This window comes from Odontomachus brunneus, unplaced genomic scaffold, assembly GCF_010583005.1.
Source record: "Odontomachus brunneus isolate Ranch 3 - 2012 unplaced genomic scaffold, Obru_v1 Obru_scaffold_019, whole genome shotgun sequence".
NCBI lineage: Eukaryota > Metazoa > Arthropoda > Insecta > Hymenoptera > Formicidae > Odontomachus > Odontomachus brunneus.
This window is the reverse complement of record NW_022639469.1, coordinates 1,458,410-1,474,658: the sequence shown is the minus strand read 5'-3', so window position 1 is coordinate 1,474,658 and position 16,249 is coordinate 1,458,410. Positions and strand designations below refer to the sequence as shown.

The 16,249-nt window shown below is 45.1% G+C and overlaps 1 protein-coding gene across 6 annotated transcripts in view; it reads left to right on the top strand.

The window, feature by feature from the left end:
- The window catches only part of LOC116841865 (ecdysone-induced protein 74EF), a 241,750-nt gene that overhangs the window by 187,594 nt on the left and 37,907 nt on the right, over positions 1-16,249 (top strand). For all 6 annotated transcript variants that reach the window (XM_032810299.1, XM_032810301.1, XM_032810300.1 and 3 more), the window contains 3 exons: positions 11,008-11,268; positions 14,708-14,875; positions 15,409-15,645. In XM_032810299.1, the coding sequence (XP_032666190.1) occupies positions 11,008-11,268; positions 14,708-14,875; positions 15,409-15,645 (666 nt within the window). The remainder of the gene's footprint in view (positions 1-11,007; positions 11,269-14,707; positions 14,876-15,408; positions 15,646-16,249) is intronic.

The following is a 16,249-nucleotide window of genomic DNA, read 5'->3' as shown; positions in this document are numbered from 1 at the left end:
CTATCAATCTATCGAATGATAACGCGAAACTGAGTGTAGAGATGGCGTCGTGACAGGATGACTCGTTTTTCGTTTGCTACTAGTTTCTCATGTGGCTGCTCTGTTCAGTCAATGGCCGATAGTTCTCGCGGTGTTATCGCGGTGACACGAATTTATCGTATAATATTCGTTACATTCACGCGTTGCATTTACGACGTTCGGATTCAAGATCAAGATCATCGCGTCATTCTTCTGACGTCGAGGAAAGTATCGTCTTTGATTCGGTGAATGGCGAGGTATCCACGGGACCGAATATACTCCGTCGTTTCGAACAGCGTTATGCCGCCATGCTATTGTTCCGCAAATCGTAGAAACGAGCCGTGAAGGCGCGTAAGTACCCGTTTCCCTCGCTTAATCGAGCTCGCGCTGTATCAATTTATCGCTCGAGGTCTCGTCGATATGAGCGAAGTTATTTTCTCGCTCATTTCTCTTCTCACTTTTTCCTCCTCACTCTCACTCTCTCTCTCTCTTTTATTTTTTTTTCATTGAACACTGAAAAATTTCAGAAATTTTTGTCATTGAAACAAGCATACGATGCGTCGCTTTGAAGTTATATAGACGCGTCTTTCTATCATACTTTTATTTTCGATTCGCGTGTTTCTGCGTCGTTTCGCGCACCGTTACAGACTTACCACTTATCGTGTCCCGTTTACCCTTCCTACTCCCTTCTCGTCAGTTTTCTCATCTGTCGAAGGAAGTAGGCGTATTGCGTTGCGTTCGGATACACGTTCGTCTCTTCGCGAAAACCTTGTCCGGGACAATGGGAAACGCCCGCTCCTTGGCGGAGGCCATTCAGTCGGGAAAATGGGTCACGGGCAACGCGCCGTCGTTTCCTCTTTCTCAAAGGAGGAAACCGGGCGTCACGGTGTCTGCGGCGGGGTCGACGCGAATATAGGTCGCGGTTCGTCGACTGCCGATCCCGCCTCTCAAATTTCAAGGTGTCATCGTCCAAATTCCGCGCTACGCTCAGGACAACGCGAGAATAAAAGCGCCAAAGCGACCGTAGAAACGGAGATTCGACACATGTGAGACAGAAAGAAAAATAATAAAAGAAAACTGTCATTTTTCCGGATGTTGATCTTAAAGAAAGAGACACCGCGTGTCGATAATAACGCTCCGATTTTAGAGAAAGAAAAACAGGAAAAAATAAGGTGACCAGACTGTCTCTAGGTCTAAATCCGGGATACTTCATAAGTATATGGAACAGGGAAAGCTTCTGTATTTATTAGAGTTTTTTCGAAGAGGTCTTTATTTGTCAGGAGCATTTCTTCTGAACCGGGATAAAAGGGACAGTTTAGCCGAATCCGGAACAAATCAACATTCCAGAAAACGTTTGAAAAAATCCAGGACAAGAGGTGGAAAAATGGAACGACTGGTCATCTTAGAAAAAAGAAACGTGAAGGATATCTTTTCCTTATTTTTTTTTTCCGACAGATATGCGGCGTGAAAAAAAAGAACGTGAAAAAAAAGAACGTGAAAAAAAATAAACGATAGTAGTTGAGTTAACAAATGGTGAGAGATAATCGACAGAAATGAATGAAACGGCATGAATAAGTTAATTGAGAATTCAAACACACACGGCAAATGAAAAGTAAGGCCGAAACACAAATGAGTTACGGAAAGAGACAGAGAGTCAGCAAACCCGATAGAACTCCTCCGTGCGCGATAACCGGGTCTCTTTCGCGCAGCACCCACACACGCCGTCGTTATGTGCTCACACCATCACCATCACCGTCCCCACATACACACTCGCGCGCGGAGCACTCTCGATTTCGTCGGAGGAGGAAGTGGGTCGCTCACACAGACAAACGACGCGGCGTTTCCGCTATCGAAACTTCCGGCATTGGCAATCCGTTAATGCGCGAGACGCCGCAGCGTCGTATAATGGCTCTTTCGCGTGGCGCATTAATATCGCTAATTAGGCGGCAGGGCTTATCGACCGACCGAAATACACTGTTACTTCGACGTGCCGAAATCTATCATATTTCTTTCCGTTTAGCTCGTAATTGCCGAATGAATGAATTTCATACGATCATTTATACGTGAGATAACGGTACAAGTGCGTTTTTCTTATCTCATTTGCTTTATTTTGCATTTATTTAGTATGTCCTCTGTGTGTGTATGTGTGTGTGTGTGTGTGTGTGTGTGTGTGTGTGTGTGTGTGTGTGTGTGTGTGAGAGAGAGAGAGACATTTGCAAAATATTCCTCATATTATGAGATACATTTCTTTTTATTTTTGTTCCTTTTTCGCTTTCTCTCTCTCCCTAGAGAGCGAAGTATAAATTTATCTGAACGGCTATCTACTTCAACGATTTTCTCCTTTAACGTGGAACAGACATCGCGTGTAAATCAACACGCTTGTAATGTCTTAACGGCCTCGATTAGCGTCGAATTGTATCCACCGATATCGATCGTGCGATATCGTTACGGAATAGCATACTGGTGCGTGTTCCTGCACGTCACTATCGTCGTGCTTTTTTTCCGGCCACTGTAATATCACCTGTCGCGTTTGCGCTTGAATATTCCTTATCCGTATGCATCTGCAAAAATTGCGTGATCAGATTAAAACTCGCAGTTTCGTAATAGACACGTGTCACTTCGACTTTGAATACACGTATAGTAAATATTTTTTCTCTACCTCTCTTGCGTATGTGTGTGCGTGCGTAACTGCCTACGCGCGAAAATGCCGTTGCGAACGTACCGGCTGGTACCTACACCGAGTATTTTTGCGAGTGTTCTCTGTTTCTTCAAATGAGAGGAGCGTGACTTCTCCTTACATCACTTCCGCTCGACGGCTCATTTAGTTTCGCAGGGATTGAGTGAATCTGCCGACGCGAGGAGCTCGCCTCATCAATACGCAAAGCGATAAACGATCGCGAAATTACGTAACGATGCACGCCGACGGCCGATAATTGTCGTGCGATTAACCGCGCGCGCACAACGATCGATCCTGCTTTAATCGCAGGTCTACACTACGCGCTTATGCCGGCGCTTTAATCATAGACACGCGTTAATCGACACGAAGCAACCTCTTGTATCGTTGCCCCCGCAATACGACGCCTGCTATCGTGAGAGAAGGAGGGAGGACAGAGAGAAAGAGAGAGAGAGAGAGAGAGAGAGAGAGAGAGAGAGAGAGAGAGAGCCATACATAATGACAGACGTATAAAAACGAAGACCATTTATGTTGTAAAGATTATAATAAAATTTTTTCTAATTTTAGATTTTGGCAGGAAATTATAGCCGAAATATTTGTTGAAAAATGTCATACAAGTTTGACGTTTTACTGGAAAATTATTGTAATTATTTCTTATTTGAATATTTTTTTATATCATATACTAGATACAGATCGCCAAATTAATTATTTCCATAATAATTTATACTCTGTTTCTCTTTCTCTCTCTATCATTTCAATACAGTCTAGCTTTAAAAAAAAAATATATTAGAAAGTAATATAATTTTAAAGTAATTTTCAATATTTTTTTCCTGCGGATTATAAGAAAGGTCAAACGAAACAACTGGAATCGAGTTAAATAAACCCATTTTCAAAGTTATATATAACGAATTAATTGTTATAATTATTTTAGCAATATTTCGGTTTTTTAATTTCTTATTTGTGCAGAACAAATTCAAGCTTAATTCACATTTCAGTTTATTTATTATTAAGCTTATACATCATAAACTTGACCCGGTATATTATTTAATTGTTATTTATTTGATTTACTTACCGAATTTACTTTACCGAATTTTCAATAGCAGTTTAAACTCTACTCTAATAATGTATTTAATGTGTTTAAGCAGAACTTAAATTTAATTTCAAATTTAGACTATCATTTGGAAAATCAACGTTTAAACTTCGATCAGAGATAGAATTGCTATTATGCAGTTTGGTCAATTTTGTGGTAGTTGAGAGGACATCCATATTACACTTACACATAATTTACAGTTTCGTAAACCTTTTACCGTTGATTAAAATTCACCATGTCAGATCCCCATGTCGGATTCGCCAATCTGGCTCGACTTATATTCGGTTCGGCCGCGAATGGGAAAATTTGCGCGACCCTCAGACTCGGTTCTTTTTACCCGATTTCTCGGCTCAGCTGGTGTTTCGAGAGCGTCGTTGCTCGACTTAACGATATTTAGGAGACTTTGTATGAAATACGCGAGGAGCCGTGTAATTTTCATCATCGTCGCTGCCGCGCTGCGCCGCGCCGCGTTTTCCGTTTCTCTATTTTTACGTTGCGCGAGTGCACCTGCTGCGCTTCGGACGCATCGACGTGCGAGGATGCGCCAGCCGTATACGCGTTTCTTGCGCGAAGCGGAACTGTGACGGCTGTTACGCTCTGTTAACACCGACGGTAGTCGGCTCCCGGTGGAGGAAACGCTCACCGGCGAATCGACGCATACGACGATACTCGCGCGTTTACGCGTTTACAGCGACGATAAACCGAGTGCATCTTCTCAAAATGTCACTCGTGCAGTTCCTTTCATGGAGAAGGCGAATTACTTTTTTAGGCCAAGAAAGCAAAAATACTCGGGAATTTATCTGGAAAGTACTACTAAATGTTTGAATTTTATGTGTACAACTGAGTATATATTTGCGTCAAAAGAAATAATTATCTTTTGCGTGGAAATTACGTCACAGTGGGTTTTACACGTCTCTTCGGTTTCTAAGGTTTGACGTTATCTCATATGAAATTTTTCTTATTTCCTTGATTGGTAACTATCATGCAAACCAAGGAGGCGTGCAAGAACTGCAATCGTTGACGTCATTTTTACACAAAAGTAATCGTAAATTATTCTTTCTACGCGAAAATATCACTTGATCACATACATAAGGACCAAACATATTTGCTTAGTAGTTTTTTCTTAAGTAAATCCTTGAGTATATTATCGCTTTTTCTAGTCTGGAAAAAGTAATTTACTCCCGTCCCTCTTGAAAGATAAAAATTAGAATTTTTAGCGACGATATATTTCCAGACGTCTATTACGATACGTCAACGATACGAGTGTAATTCAATTGAGAACGACGATAGAATCGCGATAGAACTAATCTCGGCTTCATGATCGCCGATAATCTCAGCTTTCGCTATTATTACCATCGAGTTATCATCGATAAACTATCGCGTACACATGCTGCTATCACAATCAGACCGTACAACTCGTGTAGGTGTCCAAAATTCGCAGAGATTAATTGCAAGGTATCATGTTAGGTAGTACTTTTTAACCCCGTTATTCGCCGATCATTTCGCATCTGTCGGTTGCCTAACATCATCGCACAAGCGAGAATGCGCCTCTCTCTCTCTCTCTCTCTCTCTCTCTCTCTCTCTCTCTCTCTCGATTATCGACAATCGATCAGAGTCACAATAGCATCCCGAGACTGCCGGTCTGCGTCGATCCTCGTCGCATGATCGCCGTGGGCAAAATACGAATCCGGATTTCAGCGTCGTCGCGAAATAACATGTTCGCCTCGTTCTTTCGAACAGACGACGCAACATGACATATACACACACACACATACATCCGTGTTGCCACGGTCGTTGTTCGTTTGCTCGTTCATTCGTACATATCTGCGTACACGCAGGTAAGTTCTCTCTCTCTCTCTCTTTCTCTCTCTCTCGCATGACAGAGAGAGCCAGCAACCCGTCGTTTCTGTCGCGCGAACGCGCGGCGCCCGGCGGCATGTCGGACGCACGTGATGTCACATAGAAAGAGAGAGTCGTTACCGTTACGCAATGCCGGCCACGCCGCGCCGGGACACGTGCTTGTGCGTGCGTGTTTGTGTGTATGTGTGTGTGTGCGCGCGAGAAAGTTGCGTGGCCCGGCCAAACGCTGACCTTACGTACTGCACGTGTACGCAACTCGCACATACACGCGCGCGTTCATGGTGCTGTACGCATATACAGTCAGGAAGGTTGCGACACCTTTACCTCGATGAACTTCGGAACGCATCCGGCGTTCGTTAGGAAAATTTATTTCTCATGTCGATTACGAAAAAGATATCAATTCTCCTGTCGGATACGAACAGACCACGTCGCAAAACTCTCATTGAGAAAAAAATTTCACAATATCTCCGGGGCTGACTGTACATGAGTATGTGGGCGAGGTGTATCGTGAATTCATCGTCCTCATTACCGCCCGCGAGTCTACACTGTGAGAGAAAACATAATTGATTTAACTAAAATTATAGTTCTTTCTGCATGCATATATGATTATTATCACATTATAGCAGAATTTAATCTAAGAAGAAAATAGTTTTTTTGATCATAATTAATAGTAATTGTTTACAAATATCAAACAATCTTCCCTCAGTGTACTCTGAAAATTTCGTTGGCACATGAGAACAAAATTCTCGGAAATTGATTTACGGTATACAAAAAGTTCATTTACAGAGGAACTTTATTTAAAAAATAAGCTTTATGTTCGACAAGTAAGTTCTCGAGCACCTTTTTCTCAGTACACAGAGAGATCGGTGAGATGTAAGGAAGAGTATTCACGCGACTTATAAAAAAAAAAAAAAAGAAACATGGCGAGAGGAAAGCGTCCGGGGAAGAGATAATGAAGTTTGTTCTTAGAATCATATAAGTGATGCTTCATTTGGACGTATACTTAGGGAACATTTGTTGCTGTCACGATTGACGAGTGTGTTCTCGATAGGGAGCACTTTCTTCGTCCGTTCCGATAATAACGCGTGCGTCGGATTGTAATGGTTTCGTTATGGTGATTAGAGGCGTGTGCTCGCGCGCGCTCTCGCGGTGCGTATAATCTTTAATGATCGGAACTCGTACGGTGATCGCGAGCGAAACGAGTGTGTCGGGTCTTTAGAAACTATGAAAACCGGGACGGCGCTAATGGTGATTACGGTGAAACCGTGCCGACGTGTCGATACACCGGAAGTCGACTTCTGAGGCGCGAGAGAAACGGGCAGGAAGCGCCGCGTAGAAGGTGAAAACGCCGTGGAAATTCCGACGACGGCGACGACGACGGCGGCGGCGACGACGACGACGACTCGGTCGATGCGGCTAGACACCCACCCTGCCTGCCGTAGTCGAGGGCGAGTCAAGGTCAAGCAAGGTCGCACCACCCAGCTTCCGGTGGGCGTGCGAGATTTACGCGCCGTTCACGAGATTATCTCGCGAGAAGACGACGAGCTTAGCGCTAAACGTCTTGACGTTTAGTTATCACAAAGATTTAATTTAGGAATAATTAAAATTGAGGAAAAAGTAACTCATTTTGTAACTTAACATACTCAAAGTTGCCGTATGTTTACGTGCATTAGTCTGTCGGGGATAATAAGAGGAAATGAAATAGCGCGTGAGAACGGAAAATGAAATGTCTTCAATAAATGAGCGCGGAAACGAATGAACACAGAAACAAAAAATTAAATACAAAAGCAAATTAAATACAAAAGAAAGAAATAAGTATTTTGAAGTATCTAATGGATTTTGTCCGGGAACGAATTCAATTTTCGATCTCAGTCGCGTAGCTCCTGTTTACGGTCGCGGAAACGAACGACGGCGAATAATAAAGGATCGTCTCGCCTCGTCGATGAGGTCTCTTCCCGATGTGAGCATCGTGCCGAATGTCGCGTACGTGATAAAAATACGAAGCAACCACTACTCGCAACTGGCCTGGATACGCCCGCGGAGGAATGCAGTAGGAAGGAGACTCGACGACATTGTCGAACAATATCGGGGCATCGCTTATCCCGTTTCCGGGAGCCTTGAAACGCTCGGTGGTTGCAGACGGTCCTATTTGCGCTCGTAGTGGACCTCTAAAAATAAACGTTACGGCACCATTCGTGATAATTTTCTGAATTTCGATTGACAGAGGAGAGTAGCTCGGGAAGCGCGTTTTACTGCGGATTTATCGCCAGCATGAACGGTAACATTCAAAAGGGGATGTAAAAGCGAAGTGCTTGGTTAGACAGCACAGTAAGTCGATAGCCATGAGTCGTACACTTTGGGGAACATAATGTACTCGATTATCTCGGGCTGCTTTAAAACGTTGAATTCCTCGTTTGCGCGCGATCTCTCTTTTTGCAATCACAAGGGAACGAATGCGCTATAATAAATATCCGGGTTCCGCGCGTCATACGACTTTCGCAAACGTCGAGCTTTGCCGAGCTTAACGATGCAATCTCACTCGCTCAATTTGCGCTACGAAAAAATCGCAAAACTGGCTCCCTACCCGACGTGTTATTCCTTTTGGCGGCCGTCTGCGCCTCCGCTTGTTCTCGTTCCTCCCGTCTCCCTTATGCTCTTCCCTTTCTCTCTCTCTCTTTCTCTCTTCTTTTCTTGTCTTCCTCATCTTCATTCTCGCAGCTCTCCTTTTCCATCCGCATCGCGCATTATCTCCCCGCGTTCTCGCGGGACGACCCCCGCTGCGCATCTGCCGCTCTTCGATCGGGAAAACGGCCGATCGCTCTGTGGCGTCTTCGATGCAGCCATCAGGCCCGATCTACGCGATTACCGAGTCGATTCACGAGTCCCGGTGGCCCGCGGTGACATCAGTGGGTCCTCCTCTGACTTGTATCTGTACGTGACTGATTTTCATACGCGCGCGTATCTTTTGTCACACACCTCGAGCAACCGGCAATATCGAACGTTCGCTTTGTTCAAACCACTTTCTCCGTAAATAACTCTTCCTCCTATAAATAGCATATAAACTAGAAGCGTTAATGCCTGAACATATATCTGGACTCTGGACATTTTTATTGTTTTAGTATTTAAATACAGATAATATATTCAAACCTTCAACATAGAGAGAGAATATATATACGTACATTGAATATATACATTTTATATTGGCAGTTCAAATATTTGTATTTAAAAAATAAAATGTGTATGTGTAAGAGAGAAACATGGCAAGAGCTGTCCAGAGCTCTGATATTTTTACTCCAACAGTTTTATCTTAACAACGAATGCGACAATACGACGGTTCTCGACGATAAGAGTTATTTCGTCATCCTCATGCTATTCCGTCATATTTGCGGCGAGCAAAAATCTTTTTATCGAGAATTTACGTGGGGGAACGATCGAAGGCGTCCGCATCACAATGTTGCATTCATCATTTCCGCGAGGCGCCTCGCGGAACAACGCATCCACGTCGTTATTGTAATGCCACGGGCTGTTACGGAGATCTGCAATTTGTATAGGCAAATATTATTTACGAGTAGCGCCGGTCTGTAATCTCTACGGCACAGCCGCGGTGCATTAAGCGACGGCTTTTTACGCGATTCGTTGGTCTCCGTGAGCAGCAGTTCCCTCCGGTCTTTCTTGTGCGACGCGTCGCTCCGAGAGAATTTGTCCTGACGAGCACATCGCAAAATCATCGTGGAAAATTTTCGCGCCAAGAACTTGACCCACTTGAACGGGAAACGCTGTTCGTCCTACCTACTTGGCGCTGTACGACGATAAAAACGAGCGCCAACAATGTAGATCGCAGGCATATCAAGTGGCTCGAATGAAATTTGCATTGCTCGGTGAGCCGATCGTGAAGAATTCCGCTCGCGACAGAAATCAGAGATCGGAGATTTCAACGGCCGCAACGACGCTCGGCGACCGGTCGGTCGAGGCGAGTTCTCGCCGTTCATCGCTCGCCGTTGCGACTAATGAACGCGATGAGAATTCGTTATTCCAATCGAATACCTTTCCAATTCACTATGAGAGTCGCCCCCGCGTCAATACTTGCCGATACCTTTCGCGGCGGAAGACGAGAACGAGCGCTGAATAGAGCGGCTTCGCGGCGAATTCTCTCCCGCGAATTCGGCCCTCAACCCCCCCGTCGCTCCGCGAGGGGAAGGAGGAAGAGGAGGTGGAGAAGGAGAGAAGCTCTGACGCATTGAATCGCGATGATAGACGGCTGGTTAGATCGATAGATTGGCTTCTCCAGCACGGCGCCCATTGATCGCGGCGTCCGTTCGCCATTTTCCACGGCGCATTTTTCGGGCCCGCTGCCGCGAGAAATTGCTTAATGAAGCCGCGGCTCGGTACCCGCCTGAAAGGAAGGTAGAAACGTTGCAGTGGGTCAAGGAGAGACGACGCCGGCTTTCACTTCCTCTCGGCAGCCAGAGAGCCTGCCAGAGAGCTACCTCGGAGAACGCCTCCCGTGTGCGCTGCGGTGTTCCTTTTTATATATTCTTTTCTTCTTTTTCTTCTCCTCCTTTTTCTTCCTCCCTCCCTCCTCGTGTTTCCGTCTCGTCGTTACTCCCGTAAGTGTTTATCTGCCTATGATTGCGTTTCGTTATTTCGGTCGACAAGAGAGAGAGAGAGAGAGAGGACATGTTCGCGTGGAGCTTAATGGACGCCAAATAGCCGCCACTTAACCTGCGCGGGCAAGAAGACGCCATGTAACACGGGTCACGATAAACAACTTATCTTCGGGGTTTATCGTTTTTTTCATTCGTTAACGAGAAGTCGACGCTTCACTTTGTAGAACGGAGTCCCCGATTCCACCGATCGGCAGCTGCGACGAGGGTAGTGCCGTGGCTGGTAGAAGATTGCATTATCGTTTAACGACGGTGAAGAAAAAAAAAAGTTTCCGCGTCCTCCATATATTGATTATTTACGAGATTCCTCTCTGCCTCGTCGATTAATATCTACACGCACTCTACGCTTCTCTGATAACGCGCGATAATTTCGTCGAACTGTTTCCAAGCGATCACGATGGCTCTTTAACAAGACTAAAGATAGGCTTGACTCGCGCCAAGTATATCTCTTTCTCTCTTTCTCTCGTCTCGTAATAACAATCGCTTACGGACGAAACAAAATCTCACGACGATACGATCATTCGATCGTTCGTGGGAAATAAGTCTTGCGCGTTTGATGAGTCGAATCTCCCTTTCCTTGCAGTATCGCGTCATTAGATCACAATTCCGACAGATACGGGATACACAGACGCGCGAGCGATTACAAAGCGCAAGTAGGATCCGCTCCGTTCATTGAAACGACGCCTCGTTATCTGTTGCAGTGGATACCAGGGAAGTCCAGCCGCACGACACCGGCGAGAAGGAACAGCTGGGTCTCGCGAGCGTGAAAGTGGAGCCGGGATCCACCAGCGCGACGACCACCAGCAGCACCGGCACTCGCCTGCTCCACGGCATCCTCTCCCAGCATCCCCAGCAGCACGGCTTGGGGCTGCAAAACGGATACGGCCGGCACTTGGCCGGTCACACTCAGATGGGCCAACCGCCTTACACCACTGCCGCCATCGCCACTACGAGTACACCAGGTGAGCACACAAATCTCCTTTCGCAAATCGCGACCGCCGGTCTGCCGAGACTCGTCCCGACAATTTGCGGGGCAGACTTTTCAACGAAGCTCGATATATTCGAGATAATGTGCGAAAATAAAACGCCTGGTTGAATCAAGAACATTTTTGGTCAAGTACGAATGAACCAGAAATTCCTGGTTACTTCAACTGGAATTTTCTAGTTTGCATTTCACCAGAAATTTCCTTAATCTAACCAAACTTTTTTTCCGTGTATGAAATGCTGAACATGATAACTTTCTTATGCACTGAGAGAAAAGATATCTGGAAAATGAAAAATATTTTTCCGGTGAGTACTAATAACATATCTTTACCTGAATTTTTTAAAAGAGGATTTAGATTTTTTTATTTAATAGAGTAAATAATTTCTTTCGTAAAACTGAGGTTTTAGGAAGATGTATATTCCTTATTCGAAAAATATTTGACATTAGTATAAGTAAATATATGTACTATTAATATACCTATCGAATATAATATTTTTTATTTTTTAAATATCTTTTCTCTCTCTGTATACACTTCTCCCATGTGCAGGATATAATATAAAAAAAAATCTAATAATACGCAGAATGGCGTAAAATAAAGGATAAAGTTGAGAATAAAACAAAGAAATGCAAATATATATATATATATATATATATATATATTTGATAAATTTCAAATAGAGTTTAACGCGTGACGGTCGGATAAATAAATCACGCGGACACACACGCGTAAACGCAGACTGGAAGGGGAGACAGATAAACACACGACGCGAGTGAGAGTTTGACGGATCACTGATAGGATGAGAAATAATATAGGATATTACATCGAAACGTGGCGCAAAATAGAACAGAACAGAAGGGAAAGATAAAATGAATAGTTGCAGCGCGCGTGCAGAAAGTTTCTCTTTTTCCCTTTCCTCGCTGTTTCCCGTGTAACATTTTTTTCCTTTTCGGAATTTAATTGCGACGTTGCTATCACTTTTAAACTGGACCGATTTGTTTAGGTAAATCAACTTTAATTGTCTGCGACAACAGAACGTATCAATGTCTCGTGTTGCTGTCCTGTAATCTGAGTCCGATAACGCGATTATTCTTCTGTAATCATCTTTACCTCGAAACGCGCGACACTTCCTAAATGTTTCACAGGTCTTCCACTAGAAAACGACGCGGGCGAGGGAGAGAGGGTGAAGATATAACGGCATTTCGCGGATTGACATTTGCAATCATGTAAAATAAAGCTCCGATTTTCGTTAATTGACTCGCCGTCGAAGTGACAATCGCAGCTCGATTAACTCGTTTCGTTTCGAATGATCGCACCGTCGATCGCCCGCACGGTTGCTCGCTAATTGGCCGCGAAGGAGAGGAAGCGAGGCAGTGAAAGCAGAACAATAAAACGTAATAATAGCGGCTTTAAGAAGGCGGTAAGAGAGGCCGTCGACGCGATTTATTCGGAACGGATCGCGCTGGTAACACGACGCGAAAATCAATGACGGTGAAAAATACGCGCTTCGCGATATCCTCCGTGATCGCAATTACAGAGACAGACAGATAGACAGAGAAAGACCGAGTCCATGTCGATTTCATAAAGCGGTTTTTGCGCAACGAAAAGAGAAAGAAAGAGAAGAAAAAGAAGCATACGACGCGGATGAACAAATCGTCGACGATTGCGCGCTCGGTTGCAGAAGAATTCGGGCAGAAGTCAATTTTTAAAATACCGACTGAGATTGTTATTGCATAAAAGCAGCGCGCCGGTCGGTCGGTCGATTCGGCGAGACTACTCTCGCGGCTTATCGACTTGCGCCGGTCTTGCACGATCGCGCTTTGCATAACGCGACGAGGGCGACGATGACGACGACGATGACGACGACGACGATGAGAAAAGGGAAGAAGGGGGCAGAGGAAGAACAGGAGAAAGAGCGCAATGGCTTATGTAGAGAACCCTTTGGGGCTCGTTTGAGACGGTTAGTCGCGTCGCGACGAAGAAAGAGAGAGAAAGAGAGTGAGCGGAGGGAGAGAGACCGTGGGAAGAGCGAACGATATGCATACCCAATGACCGGATGACCTTCGCCCGTTGCATAAAGATGCCTTTAATTGACGGCGCGCGCGAAAACACGTTCAGCCCGACGACGCTCGATAAAGCCGAACGAATGAACGAGCGAGCGAGTCGCTGGACCACCAGCTCGATGGGCCACCTAATTTGTTTAAAGCGGCAGACGAAAGCGACGGACGAGCTTTAATTTAGGGGCTGGCAAAGAGCCGGGGACCGGTCGATCGTTGATTTATTACGTCCGCGTAATGCCGCGGCGGAACGGCGATTCGGTAATTGGCGCGGCGTAATGCTCGATACAAAGTGCTCCGATCGAATGTGCCGGCGACAGCTCGTGCAGCAGCTCGCGCTAAATGCGTGTGTACATATCGATGACATCAGGAGGCGCGCGCGGGGTAACGTATCGCGAAATTTCCATGACAAACAGTGTTTTCGTGAGAGCACTCGGCCGAAAAGGAGAGACAGGAGATCGTGTCTCTCGACTGCGAAAAAGGAGAAAAAGTGAGGAAAATAAATAACGGGGAAAAGAATGAGTCGAGAAACACGGATTAGGGAATTTCGGTGTGCCTTGTGTAAAACAAAAACTATTAGCATGCCGTCCGAAGTCCGCGTCGCGAAAGTGAATTCCATCCGCGCGATGCTATATTTGTGACTTCATTCGTGTCAACTGAGACATGTCTCTTGGTTGAAACGAAAAGCAATCAGGAAATATGACTTTGTGCGTGTCAAAACAGCGAATTTTACGTGTGTAAAAATACGGTCTCTTCCCGCTTCTCTTCTGGGCCGAAGATGTCTGAGGGCCGTATTAATAGTCGTCACTTAAAACTTGAACCTCGGCTGAGATATTTAAATTTGAATATAAAGTGAGATGTGAATCTTTCTCAGCTGAATCGTAATTGCGCCAATGTAATGTCGCACATATCGTGTGTGATTCCGGTAAAATCTCAAATTTAAATCCAAATTCATATCCGGGTATTTCACGTGAGACAGGTTTCAACTAATGACTACTGATAAGGGCCTGAATGTTACAAGATATTACTTACCCGACAAAAGAGTACTCTTTCATTTCGCGCATCGTCAAACGGTACCTGCAAATTGCGTTGAATATCTTTCTCATGATACGACGAGGACATTAGCTTCTTCAAAGAAATAATAATTCCTCGAGCACGACATTTATGACACTTTTACGTTCCGTCTCAATTTCCGCGCCGGAGTCCCTTTAAGCATTTTATTTTATTTATCCCGCTTTGAGAGCGAAACGCGGCAGATTGATCGACGGTGGCGCGCCTTATCGCCAGCCGTAAACTCTGCCGGGACCATTTATCACAGAGGACGTGTCCTCCCTTTGTTTCATGGCGTCCGCTGGAAACAGGAAGCGGATCACTGCCAGCGAGCCCGGCGGACAGCGGAGTCAGCGACGTCGAGTCCAGCACGTCCTCGGGCGGCAACGAGGACGCGAATCTCTTACTGAAAGCCAGGCTCAATCCTAATTCGTCCCTCCAGCCGAGTCTGGCGTCTCATCACTCTCATTTGTCGTCAGGTGAGCTCATTATCTCATACACTCTCATACGTAGGCGCACGCCTCGAATGTAAAACCGAAAAAGCAGCGTCCCACACGGCGGGAACCAACGTGATATCCCTTTACAATGCGCAGAATATCAATATTCTTAAGGTAAAGGTACCAATGCCGAAATGAAACTATAATATTCTCGCCGTATACGAGAAACGTTCTAACATTCTTTTACTCTTTTTTTCATTAAAATATGTTTTCATCTCTGTGATAATTCTAATTAATCGGTTTTATCAATTAATCCACATCGCGGCCTGTTTAATTGCTTTTATCCCATTACCACACAAACATTAACAGAACAACGAATAATCATCACTAAAATCGAACGTTCGAGTCCAGTTTTACGTTTTATCGGACTTAACACGATATTTGCGAGAGCATCCTTCGAAAGTTGCGCGAATTCGCTCGCTCGCGCCACGAGCTCATATCGCAATCATTGAGAGAACGGGGCAATTAAACGGACGTTTTCTTATCGCGTCTCTCTATCAATTGTTCGACAACAGCACTCGGCAGATCGGCCTGCCACAGCCCCGGCGTATACCAGTCGACGGCGAGCTTCCTGCCGCCCTCTTATCATCCTCATCAGCATCATCCCTCCCAGTATCACCCGCACCGAGGGAGCTCGCCGCACCATCAGCACAGCAACCACACCATGGGTCCGACGATGGGGCCGCCCCACCACCATCATCACCATCAAACGCAGAGCCTCCAGCACTTGCATTATCGTCAGCCATCCACACGTAAGTTTGAGTTTCTAACTTGTTACCGCCACGACCGCGCGCCATCGGCATAATCAGCGCCTCTCTCGCCGGGGGTCTTTGCCTCCCTACCTCTCTCGTCAGGAAACCTCGGCGATTCTCGTTTGCGTGGCATTAATTGCGCTATTTTGGCCGATTGCATAAGCAACAAGGCGCGATTTTCTCAAGGGGTAAAAATGCCCCTGGAACTTAACCCTCCGCGTGCATTTTTCGAGACATACAATCCGGATCTGTCAGACCTGGACAACTTTGAGGTCTACTATAACTTTGTTAAAAATCAATATTTTTAGACACATTTCTTCCCAGTTATACAGAAAAGCCTCAGCTATAAGATAGCGGCGCAACAAAACCAAAATAAATAAAACAGATTTGTTTGATTTTGAAATTTTCTCAGACCCTTTGCGAGAGTTGGCGAACGATCGAATATTCGTTCGAGTCTCACATACCCGACATTGCATGTGGAAATTTTCTACAGAAAGATGTAATCTTAAAAAGATGTAAACATTTGTATGCAGAAAAGTTATTTCCATACAAGTGTTGACATTTTTTCGAAGCACCCTGATATAATGATATCGTTGCTAATATT